The sequence below is a fragment of the Elephas maximus genome, chromosome 18 (assembly GCF_024166365.1).
Source record: "Elephas maximus indicus isolate mEleMax1 chromosome 18, mEleMax1 primary haplotype, whole genome shotgun sequence".
Lineage (NCBI taxonomy): Eukaryota > Metazoa > Chordata > Mammalia > Proboscidea > Elephantidae > Elephas > Elephas maximus.
Window position 1 is genome coordinate 22,235,517 of NC_064836.1, and position 16,353 is coordinate 22,251,869.

Here is a 16,353-nt window from a genome sequence, read left to right on the forward strand (position 1 = left end):
AGTTTCTCTTCGTTGAGAATAATATTGGCGGCTGGTTTTGTATGTTTGCCCTTAATTATGTTGAGAAATTTCCCATCTTTTCCTATTTAGCTGAGATTTTTTAAATCAGGAATCATTGTTGGATTATATCAGATGCCTTTTCTGCATCAATTGATATGATCATGTGGTTCTTTTCTTTGTTTTTTTTTTTTTTTTTAATATGGTAGATTACACTGATTGATTTTCTAATGTTAAACTATCCTTGCATCCCTGGTAGGAATACCACTTGGCCATGATGTGTTTTTTGTTTGTTTGTTTGTTTTGTTTTGATATGTTACTGGATTCTGTTGGCTAGGATTTTGTTGAGAATTTTTATGTCTATATTGATGAGGGATATTGGTCTATAATTTTCTTTTTTAGTGGTGTCTTTGCCTGGCTTTGTTTGTTTCATAGAATGAATTTGGAAGCATTCTTCCCTTTCTGTGTTCTGGAATTGTTTGAGTAGAATTGGTGTCAGCTGTTCTTTGAATATTTGGTGGAATTCTCCAGTGAAGCCATCTAGGCCAGAGCTTTTATTTTAGGGGGGGGGGAACACGTAGAGGGGAGTAATTTTTTTTTCCCACCGTCAATACTCATGATTATGGGGTTTATTAGGGAAGTAACAGTTACAGTTCAGGCTCAGGAGCACTCAGGATATAGTTCTTCCATCAGGACAGCCTCTTCCCAGCTGTGTTTGCAGGCACCATTCTCCCTGGCCTTCAGCCTCTGCCCAAGGCACTCAGTTTTCTTTCCCCTTGGGCCACGAAGCCCACCAGACCACCTTCTGCTGCAGGATCTCTGCTGCTGCTTCTCGCAGGCTTCACTGTTACAACTCTCTCTCTCTTTACTGGTTCTAGGAGCTTCTCAGCATAGGGATCCCAAGTACAAAGGATGTGCTTTCTGCACCTGGCTATTCTTCCTTGGTGGTGGTAAGATCCCCTCTCTGCTCTAGAATTGGCTGTCTTTTAAGTCAAAATTGACCAATCCCCTTGGTGGGCTACAATTATCTTATTTGCACAGTCCCACCCAATCCAGAAAAAGAAATGTGTACTGTGCTGATGTTGGGTGGAATGTTCTGTATATGTCTATCAGACCAAGTTGGTTGATTGTGTTGTTTAGATCTTATGTGTCTTTGTTGAGTTCTTTGTAGTTGTTCTGTCCATTGAGAGTGGTGTTAAAGTCTCCTACTGTTATGGTGGAGTTGTCTGTTTCTCCTTTCAATTCTGTTAAAGTTTGTTTTATGTATTTTGGAGCTTTTTCACTAGGTGCATAGATATTTATTATAGTTATGTCCTCTTGTTGGATCGACCCTTTAATCATTATATGATGCCCTTACTTGTCTCTTTTGCTGGTTTTTTCCTTTAAGTCTATTTTATCAGAGATTAATATTGCTACTCTTGTTCTTTTTTGCTTGCCATTTCCTTTACATATTTTTTTCCATCCTTTGATTTTTAACTTATTTTTGTCTGCGTCTAAGGTATGTTTCTTGTAGGCAGTATATTGATGGGTCCTGTTTTCTCATCCATTCTGCCACTTTCTGTCTCTTGACTGGTGTATTTAATTCATGAACATTCAGTATAATTATCATTAGGCATGAACTTTCCACTGTTATTTTGTTGTGCTTTTTTTTTGCAGTGTTGATTTCTTTGTTCTGTACACTTTTCTGTGCTGAGTTCTTTTTGTTTATGAATTTTCTTTTCATTTCTTTGTTGTTGATTTTGTATTTACTGAATGTATGATTTTTTTATTTTTTGAGAAGGCTTACTAGTTTTCTGTGTGGTTACCTTAAAATTTACTTTTATCTTCCTAAGTTTAAAACATTCTGTTATATCTTGATATCACCTTGACTTCCTCTCCATATGGAAGTTCTGTAACTACACCATTTATTTCACCTTTTTATATTGAAGTTGTTGTCGTTTACAGATTGATGTCTCTGTTTCCCTGTTTTCGGTCTTGTAGCTGTGTTTTATTTTTGAAAATTCTTTATCTGGGTTGGTATTTGGTTGATGTTTTCATGTGTCTTAATCTCAGGTTGTTGTATGACATTGTTTGTTGTCTGTCCAAAAGACTCCGTTTAGTATTTCTTGTAAAGTTGGTCTGGTTTTTAGAAAATCCCTTAATTTCTGTTTATATCAAAATGTCCAATTTTGCCATTGTATTTGAGAGAAAATTTTGTTGCGTATATAATTCTTGGCTTGCTTTTTTTTTTTCTTTCAGGTTTTTATGTGTGTGATCCCATTGCCTTCTTGCCTGCATGGTTTCTGCCGAGAAGTCAGAGCTTAGTCTTATTGCCTCCCCTTAATAGGTAACATTTCATTTTTCCTAAGCCGCTCTCAGGATTCTTTCTTCCTGTTTGTTTTTGGAAGATTGGATTATGATGTGTTTTGGTGATTTTCTTTTGGGGTCTATCCTATATGGAATCTGTTAGAATTTTTGGATGATTATCTTCTCGTCTTTGATGATATTAGGGAAGTTTTCTGCCAGTGTCTTAGTCATCTAGTGCTGCTGTAACAGAAATATCACAAGTGGATGGCTTGAACAAATAGAAGATTATTCTCCATCAATCCTCCCCTGGCCTAGGAGCTTCTTTGAGTAGGAACCCTGAGTCTAAAGGACGTACTCTGCTCCCGGGACTGCTGTCTTGAATTCCCCCTGTCTCTCTGCTTGCTTCTCGCTTTTATATCCCAAAAGACATGGGCTCAAGACATAATCCAATCTTGTAGATTGAGTCCTGCCTCGTTAACATAACTGCTGCCTGTCCTCCCTCGTTAACATCATAGAGGCAGAATTTACAACACACAGGAAAATCACATCAGATGACAAAATGGTGGACAATCACACAATACTGGGGATCATAGCCTAGCCAAATTGATACACGTATTTTTGGGGGACACAGTTCAATCCATGACAGCCAGCAAATCTTCAAAAGTTTTCTCTGTGCTTTTTTTTTTTTTGTCTCTTCCAGTTTTGGAATTCCAATCATGTATAAATTATTCCTCTTGATAGTGTCCCACATAACTCAGGCTTTCTTTGTTTTTCTTCATTCTTTTTCTCTGATTGATCCTCTAACAGATTGGTATCAAGGGATTTGTCCTCTATTTCACAGATTTTGTCTTCCATTGATTTGATTCTACTCCATCCTTCCAATGCATTATCTATTTCCAGAATTTTAGTGTTAATCTTCTGGATTTCTAGTTGTTTTTGTATGGTTTCTAACTGTCTATTTTTGTCATTTTGTTCTTGTATTGTTTTCCTGAATTCTTCTAGAGTTTTGTCTGTGTTTTCCTTGGTTTGGGCTGTGTTCTTGTTGGTCTCTTTCTTGATCTCTTTAAGCATCCTATATTTGTCTTTTGAATTCCTTATCAGGTAGGTCAATTATCATTATTTCCTCAGGAAAGTTTTCTGGCTTTTTATTTTGGTCACTTGCTTAAGGCATCCTCCTCTTTCTTTATCTAATTTGACATTGTTGTCTTTGAGACATTAAGGTGTTACTGTATTTATTTATTCATTGTATCTTTTTTTAATCATTCTGATTTTTTGTTTTCTTATATCCAGACTCACAGGGCTTGTGTGGTTCACTGGACTCAGGTCTGGCATCGCTGTAGTGCTTACCACCTGTCTCCAGGAGAACAGGGCAGCAATTGGTAATGTGAGCGCTGGTTGCTGTTTATTGGTCATGCTGGATGGCTGTCGGTGGTCTGGGCAGACATCGGCCACTGTTTGTCATCTGTCTGGTGGCGCGAGAGTGTGTGGTTACACTTATCAGGTGAATAGGGCTGCAGGTGTGGTGGGTGTGGTGAGCAAGCAAGGATAAAGTCACCACTGATTGCCATGTCAGGAGGGAGAGGATGAAGTGGCACACGGGTGCGCCTGTGGGAACCCAGTCATTGCTGGTCACAGGTGGGGAGGAGGAGGAATGGGTGATAAGTGGGTGAGCTCACAGGCACACAATTCCTGTCAATTGCCAGGTTGGGGGCGCGGCTGGCTGATGGATGGACTAGTGCACATGGTTGCTGCTACTCAGCTACTTGGTTGTGACTGGCATCGTGCCAGTGTGGGCAGGTGTGGGGTGAGCAGCTGTTGCCTTACTGGAATGGCTAGCCTGCCGTTGCCTTGTGGGTTAAGCAGGCTGGAGGGGCGGGATGGGCGGCTTACCCGCTACTTGGTGGAGTTGATGGGCAGGATGCTCAGGACAGACTGCTGGCACTGTGCCAGAGTGGCCTACCCACTCCTCGGTGGGGTCAGTGGCCAGGAAGGGCAGGCTAAGCAGCTAACACCATGCCAGAGCACCCTGCCATCACTTGATGGTGTTGTCAGGGGCTTGCAGTGGGAGGAGGGTGACAGCCTGGGCTGATGAGGGGAGGGTGGCGTTTGGGGCTGGTGAGGGCTTTTACCTTGATCTTTGGTGGTTGGAGCTGCTGGGATTGGGGGAATTTGTGCCTCTAGTCATCAGCAGGGTGGGTAGGGGGAGCGTGCTCCTCTAGTCAGTGGGTGAGGGTGCCTGGGTTCTTTCCATTGGCTACAGCCAGAAATCGGGCCCTTATTTCATTCCAGGTATGTCTATATAGTTACTCTGTGTCCTGTTGCAAATTCCGTGAAGTTACCTTCTGTGCTTCTCACCCAAAATTGCTGCTGTCTTTGTCTTAAGATGGTTGTGCTGTGCCAGGCTGGGTAGCAGGGCCTTTCTGTTCTGTCTTTTCTTGTTTGCTGTTTTCAGTCAGCTTCTTCTTCCAGTCGGTGTTTGATCTAGTTCTTTATCCTTTCATTCGATGCTCAGGGTCCCAGGATTGTCATCTGTATCCATTTCACTTGGTTTCTTAGGTCTTCGCTGTACAGGGATGGCGTGGTATGCCTGACTAAGCCGCTATTTTGGCCAGAAGTCTTTGCCCATTTCTTACTTTGCTTCTTTGTTGTCAGTGAACTTGGCCTCCATGATAACTGTTTAAAGTGTGTTTAGATTACTTTTCTGGCCAAGTACATGTTCAGTTTTTATTATAGTTTACACATGTTTGAAAATTGCTTGTGTTCGTTGTTCTGTATGTTTGTTTGATATACAAGACTTGTTAATTTTTATTCAGATCCTCTATAACCGTATCTTTGGTGTGAGAGATGTCATTTTCTGGGGAGATATGCTAAACTTCCTACTGTAATTGTGAATTCCAATTACTTTTCAATATTCTAATGTCATTTTTTGTTGTAGTAAATATATATGTAACAAAACATCTACCATTTCACCATTCTTCACATGTACAACTCAGTAACATTATGTTTATCATGTTGTTCAACGATCACCATCATCCATTTCCAAATTGTTCATCACCCTTAACAGAAGCTCAGTATCATTTTAAGCCGTATGATCTTGAAAACACTCATCTCCTTTAATTGACACTTGAGAGTATCTACCAACCATCACTAGAAGAGCACACGCATGAAGTTTTACTTGAACAGGCATTTCCTGAAAATCTACTTTGTATCGGGCACCAAAGAGACAAAGATCTTGGATTCCACTCTAGAGGAGGGTGTACACACTGCCACGCCGATGTGAACTTGTATGATGTAGCAGGGAGCACGAAGATGCAGAGTTAGAGAAACACGTGTGAATCTCTCACTGCCCTTACTAGTGTATGACCCAAAGCAAGTTTACTTCATCTTGCTGCTCTTCAAATTCCTCATCCATAAAATAGGAATAATTTTGCTTACTTGTGCAGTAATGTCATACCATTAATAAGCTAATATAGATGATACTCATAATCACATAGTGAGATTTTTGCATCAAAATTATCATTATCATTGTGTAAACATATAGATAAGCGTCACTTGTCCATTGGTTATAGAAGGACAGGATAGTGGGGACTGACTCTACCAGGGCTGGAGTAGCCTAGCATTTATCAAATACCAACAGTGGATGAGGTAGGTGAGGAAACTGAGCTTGTCCTAGGCAACGCAGTTAAAAAGCAGAAAGCTAGAACTGGAACCCAAGCTGTTGCTCTCCTGAGCTGGGGCTGTAAGAATGAATGAGGATACATTTTAAATAGAGAGAACAACTCGTGCAAAGGCACAGAGATGGGGAAGTGTGTGCTGTGTTCGAAGAACAGTGAATAGAGCTGTGTTGTTGGTGTGCAGTGGTAGGAGTTAAGGCTGAAAAGGGAATTGGGGTCAGGTTGTAATGAGCCTTGCCAGTTTGGGTTGTAGTCTGTAAGCAATAAAGGACCATCAAAATATTTTAAGTGATGGAGGGACATTGACATTGTGATGAATGAATTGGAGGGAGAGAGGCCAGCATATGTATGACCTGCTAGTTTAGCCAGCACCAGGGCACTTAAAACTGGCTTAAGCTCCCTGAGAGGACTGAGAGCCAACTGTTTCCTTAGTTATTTGGAGCTACCAGTTGTCATTGAGTCAGTTCCAACTCATGGTGACCCGATGTATGTGTCAAAGTAGAACTGTACTCCATAGGATTTTCAATGGCTGATTTTTCAGGAGTAGATCACTAGGCCTTTCTTCGAAGGTGCCTCTGGGTGGACTCAAACTTCTAACCTTTTGGTTAGCAACTGAGTGTGTTGACTAATTGCACCACCCAAGGACTCCAAGTTATTTGATGGTTCTCTGAAATTGCTTCATATGCTGCATGATTTTGGATGCCAAGTAAAGGCCTCTGCAGCTTTTAACTAAGCTGAACATCTTAGATTATGGAGCAGGTAACTAGTTCAGTCAAGCAAAACTGGCTTTACAGTGGCACCTGTATTTCACCAGCTTTAAACCCTGGTGGCTTAGTGGTTAAGTGCTACAGCTGCTAACTAAGAGGCTGGCAGTTCAAATCCACCAGGTGCTCCTTGGAAACTCTATGGGGCAGTTCTACTCAGCCCTATAGGGTTGCTATGAGTCAGAATCAACTCAACGGCAGTGGGTTTGGTTTTTTTTTTTTTTTTTGGTTACCTTCCTCACCACAGGTCCTTGATTCTCTCTCTCTCTCTTAGATTTCAGTAGCAAACAGAGATTGGAAAATTTAACTGCATTGTCCAGATTTTTTTTTTTTTTTTTTGCAAGGGTATAACACTCAGGGAATGTATGGGAAGGAGGAATTTTTTTCTGAGTGCCTTTATGTATTCATTTGGATTGAATATAGAATGGGGTAGAAGAGTAAGGAACTCAGGAGATTCTGGATCTGACCTAGGGCCAAGAGACAGGCCAGGTGTTAGATCCTTAATGAGTACATAGAGAGTGTGTGTGGGTCTTGGGTGGTATGCCCCATTCTTCAGGAACTTACCAGGCTTGTAGGAACATGAGAGAGAGAGAGGAAGAAGAGCTAAAAACAAACAAGCAGAGTTCTAACTGAAAATAACCGAATCGATTCCAGACTTTCTATAGCCACTGGGGCTGGATGAGCTCCCAAAACCATTGCCCTGAGATAATCTTTAAATCTTAAACAAAAATATCACTTGAAGACTTCTTCAAAGCAAATAATAGTTTAGCTTAAGTGGTAAAGAATGTCTGCCTTGACCACTGTGCTCTTTTAAGAACTATCTGTATGGGTTCAAATTGACAACAGCATCTTGAAAGAGTAGATAAGAAACTTAGGGTTAGTGAGTTTATGTTAATGGAGAGGAACAATTCAGAAAGGAAGGGTGAGTATGGTTACACAACTTGAAGAATGTAATTAATGTCACTGAATTTTTTTTTATTACATGTAGAAGTTGTTAAATTGGTATATGTTCTGCTGTGTGTATTCTCAACAACAAAAAGTGACAATAATAGATGACCAAATCACCTTAAGAAAGGGAATGAGGGGAGCAGTGTCTTGGCAGGGTGGTACAGGATGGCAGAATAAGGGGCTCTGGAAAGACTTGTAGTTTGTGTCTTCCTGACCCTAGTTTTGCTCTAGCTATCCTTCTCTTTCACAACTGCTATCATTTTTTCTTTCGTTGCTCTGGTCTCATCTTTACAACAATGGAATGTCCACCCCCTGTTTGAGTTTCTTGGTCTCCACAAACCTCCTTCCTTGCCATTTCCTTGTTCTGTCCCGCTTTCCCTCTGGTTAGCATTTTTGCTAGAATATTAAAAACTTCAGTGAACGGTGTCCAACTGATCAAACCCACCCAGTTCCCATTTTTAGCTTCTCTCCCACTTAAAAATAAACAGCATCAGGTCCCACTTGCCAAGCTTTTGTCACAGTCTCCAGCAGCTATTTCTCCAGCCCATCTGCTCTCCCAGATGCTCAACCTGTCCCCTCCTCCCATTCGCCCCATGTACAGCCACTCTATGGAGGGCAGCACTCAAAGCAAGGGGCCCAACGAGCTCAGCAGCCTCCAGCTTCTCAACACCATCTGCCTCCCACCCTTGCCTGTGCTTTGTGCCTTACTCCTGACCCAGATTCCCACAGACACCCCCTAACTCCAGGCCCATGCTCATTTGCCTAGCCAGTCCTGTGATTTCTAGGGACAGGATGTTGGCTGCCAAAGATGGAGACGTTGCCATGGAGATATGAATAAACACGTAGAGCCGTGGATACCTCACAGGCAAGAGATACAAACTAGTATGACAGAATCTTAGATCAGTTCTAAGGTTTAGTTTGAGTTACATTGCTCACCTTTGGAAGTCACTGGAGAGACATTTAAAGTCACTGTTAAACTGGTGTTATTACATTCCCAAACGCCATCTCCTGTTCCTTTTATGAGGTACAACATTATTGGGACAGAAAGTTTAGAGGGATTCCCCAGGCCTGTGTTTATGGGCTCACAATATCCAGGCCAAAGGTTCGGTACCTGTCCTTGGACCTGACTAGTGGGTTATGTTGACATTGACATGGAAAGACACTGCCCCAACCCATCTCTCTGTCATTTAAACCAGAGACCATAGAAGTAAAATGCTCACCCTGTATGGGGACAAAGTGATTCTTTCTGGCTTACGCCACTTTCCAATTTTTGTATCACAGAAGTATAACCTTTTCTTCGTCTTTCCTCAAGTTTCAGAGGTATAGAGGGCGAGGAGGCTTAAAAACTGTGGCTGTACCTTGTCTGTCCATAGCTGGTGACACAGGAGGCTTCTCCTCACTCTCAAATTCCAGGATGCCAGGGTGGTGGGGTGGTGGCAGGGGTCTAGACTGGGTGCTGTGAAATAAGCTCTCCCTGCCCTGGGATGCATCTCTCTGTGTCACAGAATAAACCCAGAAAATCAAATCCATTGCTGGAAAGTTGATTCTGACTCATGGCGACCTTATGTGTTACAGAGTAGAACTATTCCATAGGGGTTTCTTGGCTGTAATCTTTACGGAAGCAGATCACTGGGCCTTTATTTCAGGGTGCCACTGGGTGGGTCCAAACTGCCAATCTTTAGGTTGCTGACTGCGAGTAAACTGTTTGTGCCATCCAAGGACCTGCTCCTAATAAGGGGCATGTTTTTAGCATTGCTCCTAATGAGGGAGGGAGGGTGGTTCTGTGCCCCTAAAGCAGAGAAGAAACCTCACTCTATAATGAACATTGAAGAAAGCAATCCATACTTTCTCCACAGGGCACTATTGACATTTTGTTTAGAACAGAACTGTTGGGCACATTGCAGTTTTTTTTTTCCCCACAGCGCAAAACAACGCACATTTATAATCTCAAACATTTTCTGAGGGTCATGAATCTGGGAGCATCTTAACCGGATTATTCTTGCTTAGCTCCTCTCATGAGGTTGCAGTCTAGATGTCAGCCAGGGCTATAGTCATCTGAAGGCTAGATTGGGGCTGGAAGGTCCACTTCCAAATTTTCATACTCACACAGCTGTTGTCTGGAAGTTCCTTGCTACCATTGGCAGGAGGTCTCTGTTCTTCACCATGTGTACCTCTCCATAGAGCTGCTTGAGCATCCTTGCAGCATGGCAGCTAGCTTCCTCTAGACCAAGCAATGCCAGAGAGAGATCCAGCAGGAGGCTGTAATGCATTTTATGACCTAGTAGTGGAAGTCAGACAACTTCATTTCTGCCATTATCACTTCCTTAGAAGTGAGCCACAAAGTCCAGCTTCAAGGAGGAGGGAGGAAATTAGGGAAGGGTGTTGAAGAATTTGTGAACATATTTTTTTTTTTTTGAACATTCTGTGCTGTAGGTGAAAGTTTACACAGCAGTTTAGCTTTCAATAATTCATACACAAACTGTTCCATGACATTGGTTGCATTCCTCGCAATGCATCAGCACTCTCTTCTTCTCTACCCTGGATTTCCCATTTCACTTTGTCCAGTTTCTTAGCCCCTCCCTGCCTTCTCATCTTTGCTTTTGGGCAAATGTTGCCCAAATGTCTTATATAGTTGATTGTTCTAAGGAGCATATTATTTATTTTATAAGCCAATCTATTATTTGGCTGAAAAGTGACCTCTGGGTGCGGCTTCAGTTCCAAGTTAGACAGATGTCTTAGCACAATAGTCTCAGGGCTTGTTCCAGTCTCTATCAGACCAGTAAGTCTGGTCTTTTTTATGAATCTGAATTTTGTTCTACATGTTACACTCTTTCTAACTGGGACCTTCTATTGTGTTCCTGGTCCGAGCTGTCAGTAGTGGTAACCAGGTACCACGTAGTTCTTCTCTCTCAGATTAGAGGAGACTATGGCTTCTGTGGGCTATTAGTCCTTTGGACTAATTGCTTCCTTGAATCTTTCATTTTCTTCACCCTCCTTTGCTCCAGATGGAAAGAGACCAATAGTTCTATCTTGCACGGTTGCTCACAAGCTTTTAAGACCCCAGGCACTACTCACCAAACCAGGATGTAGAACATTATCTTTTTTTTTTTTTAATTTATTGTGCTTTAAGAGAAATTTTACAAATCAAGTCAGTCTCTCATAAAAAAAGTTATATACACCTTGCTATGTACTCCTAGCTGCCCTACCCCTAATGAGACAGCACATTCACCCTCTCCACTCTGTACACCCCATGTCCATTCAACCAGCTGCTGTCCCCCTCTTCCTTCTCATCTCGCCTCCAGACAGGAGTTGCCCACAAAGTCTCTTGTGTGTACTTGAAACAAGAAGCTAACTCCTCACCACTATCATTTTCTGTCATATTGTCCACTCCAATCCCTGTCTGAAGAGTTAGCCTCTGGAATGGTTCCAGTCTTGGGCTAACAGAGGGTCCAGAAACTGTGACCTCTGGGGTCCCTCCAGTATTAGTCAGACCATTAAGTCTGGTCTTTTTATAAGAATTTGAGATCTGCATCCCACTGTTCTCCTGCTCCATCAGGGATTCTCTGTGGTGTTCCCTGTCAGGGCAGTGATCGGTGGTAGCCAGGCACCATCTAGTTCTTCCGGTCTCAGGCTGATGTAGTCTCTGGTTTATGTGGCACTTTTGGTCTCTTGGTCTCATCTTTACCATATGTCTTTGGGTGGGTTGAGACCAATTGATGTATCTTAGATAGCTGCTTGCTAGCTTTTAAGACACCAAACGCCTCTCACCAAAGTGGGCTGCAGAAAGTTTTCTTGATACATTTTGTTATGCCAGTTGACCTAGATGTCCCCAAAACCAAGGTCCTCAAACCCCTGTCCCTGCTACTGTGGCCTTCGAAGCATTTGGTTGTATTCAGGAAACTTCTTTGCTTTTGGTTTAATCCAGTTCTGCTGACTTCTCCTATATTCTGTGTTGTCTTTCCTTTTTTTTTGCTGACCTCTCCTATATTGTGTGTTGTCTTTCCCTTCACCTAAAATAGTTCTTGTCTACTATCTAATTAGTTGAATACCCGCTCCCTCCCTCCCCACCCTCATAACCATCAAAGAATGTTTTCTTCTGTGTTTAAACTTTTTTTAGAGTTCTTTATGATAGTGGTCTCATACCTTTTGTCCTTTTGCAACTGACTAATTTCACTCAGCATTCCAGATTCCTCCATGTAATGAGATGTTTCATGGATTCATCGTTGTTCTTAATCATTGTGTAGTTTTCCATTACATGAATATAGCATAATTTATTTATCCATTCATCCATTGATGGACACCTTGGTTGCTTCCATCTTTTTGCTATTGTAAACAGTACTGCAGTGAACATGAGTAGGCATATACCTGTGTGAAGGCTTTTATATCTCTAGGATATGTTTCAAGAAGTGTAGTTCTATTTCTAGCTTTTTAAGGGAACCCCAAATTGATTTCCAAAGTGGTTGTACCATTTTACATTGCTACCAGCAAAGTATAAGTATTCCAGTCTCACTACAACCTCTCCAACATTTATAATTTTGTATTTTTTGGATTAATGTCAGCCTCGTTGCGGTAGGATGGTATCTCATTGTAGTTTTGATTTGTATTTCTCTAATAGCTAATGATCACGAGCATTTCCTCATGTATCTGTTAGCCACCAAAATGTCTTCTTTGCTGAAGTGGCTGTTTATATCCTTTGCCCATTTTTAATTGGGTTATTTATCTTTTAGTTGTTGAATTTTTGCAGTATAGATTTTAGAGATCAGACGCTGACCGGAATTGACGTAGCCAAAAACTTTTTCCCAATTTATAAGTAATCTTTTTACTCTTTTGGTGAAGTCTTTGGATGAGCATAGGTGTTTGATTTTTAGGAGCTCCCAGTTATCTAGTCTTTCTTCTGGTGTTTGTGCATTGTGAGTAATGTTTTGTATACTGTTTATGCCAAGTATTAGAGAGCATAGCGTTGTGCCTACTTTTTCTTCCATGACCTTTATCATTTTAGATTCCATATTTAGGTCTTTGATCGATTTTGAGTTGGTTTTTGTACATGGTATGAGGTATGGGTTGTTTCGTTTTTTTTTTTTTTGCAGATTGATATCCAGTTGTGCCAACACCATTTGTTAAAAAGACTGTCTTTTCCCCACTTAACTGACTTTGGGCCTTTGTCAAATATCAACTGCTCGTATGTGGATGGATTTATGTCTGGATTCTGAATTCTGTTCCATTGGTCTGTGTATCTGTTGTTGTACCAGTACCAGGCTGTTTTGACTACTGTGGAGGTATAATAGATTCTAAAATCAGGTAGTGTGAGGTCTCCCACTTTGTTCTTATTTTTCAGTAATGCTTTACTTATCTGGAGCTTCTTAAAAAACTGCAGCACAAGAAATCAAAAGAGACCTACATAAGTGGAAGAACATACCTTGCTCATGGATAGGAAGACTCAACATTGTCAAATTGTCCATTCTACCCAAATTGATCTGTAGACACAATGCAATCCCGATCTAAATACCAAAGACGTTTCTTTATGGGATGGAGAAACAAATCACTCTTTTGATTTCTTGTGCTACAGTTTTGTAGTTTTCTTTGTATAAGTCTTTTACATCTCTAGTTAGATTTATTCCTACATGTTTTGTCTTCTTGAGGGCTGTTGTAACTGGCATTGAGTTCTTGATTTCCTCTTCGAAGTTCTCTTTGTTGGTGTAGAGGAATCCAACTGATTTACATATGTTTATCTCGTATCCGGATACTCTGCTGAACTCTTCTAGTAGTTTGAGTAGTTTTCTTGAGGATTCTTTAGGTATTTTTGTGTATAAGATCATGTCATTTGCAAATAGAGATACTTTTACTTCTTCCTTGCCAATCTGGATGCCCTTTATTGCTAGCCTAATTGCTCTGGCTAGCACCTCCAGCACAGCGTTGAATAGAATGGTGATAAAGGGCATCCTTGTCTGATTCTCTCCATTTAGGATGATGTCAGCTGTTGGCTTTATATAAATGCCCTTTATTATGCTGAGGAATTTTCCTTCTATTTGTATTTTGCTGAGAGTTTTTATCATGGATGGCTGTTGGACTTTGTCAAATGCCTTTTCTGCATCAATTGATAAAATCCTGTGGTTCTTGTCTTTTGTTTTATTTATGTGATGGATTACATTGATTGCTTTTCAAATGTTGAACCATTCCTGTATATTTGGTATGAATCCCACTTGGTAATGGTGAATTATTTTTTTGATACGTTATTAAGTTCTATGGGCTAGAATTTTGTTGAAGATTTTTGTGCCTAAGTTCATGAGGGATATAGGTCCATAATTTTCTTATTTTGTGGTGTCTTTACCTGGTTTTCGTATCAGGGAAATGCTGGCTTCATAAAATGATTTTGGGAGTATTCCATCCTTTTCTATGCTCTGAAATACCTTTAGTAGTAGTGGTATTAACTCTTCTCTGAAAGTTTGGTAGAATTCTCCAGTGAAGCTGTCAGTACCAGGGCTTTGTTGTTGTTGTTGTTGGGTGTTTTTTTTTAATTACCTTTTCCATCTCTTCTTTTGTTATGGGTTTATTTAGTTCTACTTTTGTGTTAGTTTCAGTAGGTAATGTGTTTCTACAAATTCATCCATTTCTTGTAGGTTTTCAAATTTGTTACAGTATAACTTTTCATTGTAATCTGATGTGATTCTTTTAGTTTCAGTTGGTTCTGTTGTGATATCGCCCATAGCATTTTTTATTCGGGTTTTTAGCTTGGTCTCCTCTTTTTCTTTTGTCAGTGTGGCTGATGGTTTACTGATTTTGTTAATGTTTTCAAAAAACTGGCTTTTGGTCAGTTAACTCAATTTTTTTTGTTGCTGTTGTTGCTCTCTATTTCATTTGATTCTACCCTAAGTTTTATTATTTGCTTTCTTCTGGTGCCTGAGGATTTATTTTGTTGCTCTTTTTCTATTTGTTCAAGTTGTTGGGAAAATTCTTTGACTTTGGCACTTTCTTCTTTTTGGATGTGTGCATTTATTGACCTCTGAGCACGGCTTTAGCTGTGTGCCAAAGATTCTGATAGGAAGTGTTTTCATTCTCATTTGATTCTATGAATTTCTTTATTCCATCCTTAATTTCTTCTGTAATCTAATCGTATTTGAGCAAGCTGTTGTTCAGTTTCCAAGTGTTTGATTTTTTTTCCCCCTGCTGCTTCTGTTTTTTTTTTTTTTTTTTTTCTTCTGTTATTGATTTCTTGTTTTATGGCTTTATAGTCAGAGAAGATGCTTTGTAATATTTTGATATTTTGGGATCTGTTAAGGCTTGCTTTATGACCTAATATGTGGTTTATTCTAGAGATTTTTCCATATGCATTGGAAAAGAAAGTATACTTGTCTGCTGTTGGGTAGAGTGTTCTGTATATGTCTGTAAGGTCAAGTTTGTTGATTGTGGCATTTAGATCATACATGTCTCTATTCAGCTTCTTTCTGGGTATTCTGTCCTTCACGAAAAGTAGCATGTTGAAGTCTCCTACTATTATTGTGGAACTGTCTATCTCTCTTTTCAATCCTGTTAGAGTTTGTGTTATGTATTTTGAAGCCCTATCTTTGAGTGTGTAAATACTTAATATGGTAATATCCTCTTGGTGTAATGTCTCTTTAATCATTACAGTATCCTTCCTTATCCTTTGTGGTGGATTTAACTTTAAAGTCTATTTTATCAGAAATTTGTATCACCACCCCTGCTCTTTTTTGATTGTTGTTTTCTTGATATATTTTTTCCATCCTTTGAGTTTTAGTTTATGTCTCTAAGTCTAACGTGTGTCCCTTGTAGGCAGCGTGTAGACAGATCCTGTTTTTTTCCATTCTGAAACTCTCTGTCTTTTTGTTAGTGCATTTAATCGATTTACATTCAGCATGATTATGGATAAAAAACAAACCCGTTGCTGTTGAGTGGATTCTGACTCACGGCAACCCTACAGGACAGCGTAGAACTGCCCTGTAGAGTTTCCAGGGAGTGCCTGGTGAATTCAAACTGCCTACTTTTTGGTTAGCAGCCCTAGCACTTAACCACTACACCACCAAGGTTTCCAGATTATGGATAGGTATGAGTGTAGTGCTTTCATTTTGATTTTTTTAAATGTGTTTTTGACAGTTTCTTTTTTCCACTTAATTTTTTGTGCTGAGTAGTTTTTCTTTATAAATTGTGTTTTCCTCTTTTTCACTGTTGATTTTGTTTCTGCTGAGTCTTTATGTTTTATTTTATTTTGATATGTAGGATCGTTAGTCTCCTTTGTGGTTACCTTACTATTTACCCCTGTTTTTCTAAGTTGAAACCAAAATTTATCTCCCTGTATTGGCTTGAGTTCCTTTCCATATGAAAGATCTATGAATATATTTTTTTAGTCCCTCTTTATTGATTTAATGTTGTCATCTTTTACATAATGATGTCTCTAATTCCCTGTTTTGAGTGTTTCTTTAATCTTGATTTATTTTTGTGATTTCCCTATCAGGGTCGATATCTGGCTTCTCTGTCCTGTGTTCTAGTCTTGGGTTGTTACCTGATGTTGTTGATTTTCTAACCAGAGGACTCCCTTTACTATTTATTTTAGTTAAACTGGTTTGGTTTTAGCAAAGTCCCTAAACTTCTGTTTATCTGGAAATGTCCTAATTTCACCTTTATATTTGAGAGCCAGTTTTGCTGGATATATGATTCTTAGTTGGCAATTT

General features: G+C 40.1%; 1 protein-coding gene across 8 annotated transcripts in view; it reads left to right on the plus strand.

Moving 5' to 3' along the window:
* Positions 1-16,353, plus strand: part of HHAT (hedgehog acyltransferase) — a 658,603-nt gene that overhangs the window by 491,670 nt on the left and 150,580 nt on the right. Inside the window, exon 12 of one of the 8 annotated variants that reach the window (XM_049858616.1) lies at positions 2,236-2,323. The exons of the other annotated variants lie outside the window; for them this stretch is intronic. Within the exon in view, the coding sequence (XP_049714573.1) occupies positions 2,236-2,301 (66 nt within the window). The 3' untranslated portion in view covers positions 2,302-2,323. The remainder of the gene's footprint in view (positions 1-2,235; positions 2,324-16,353) is intronic. 8 annotated transcript variants of the gene reach the window in all.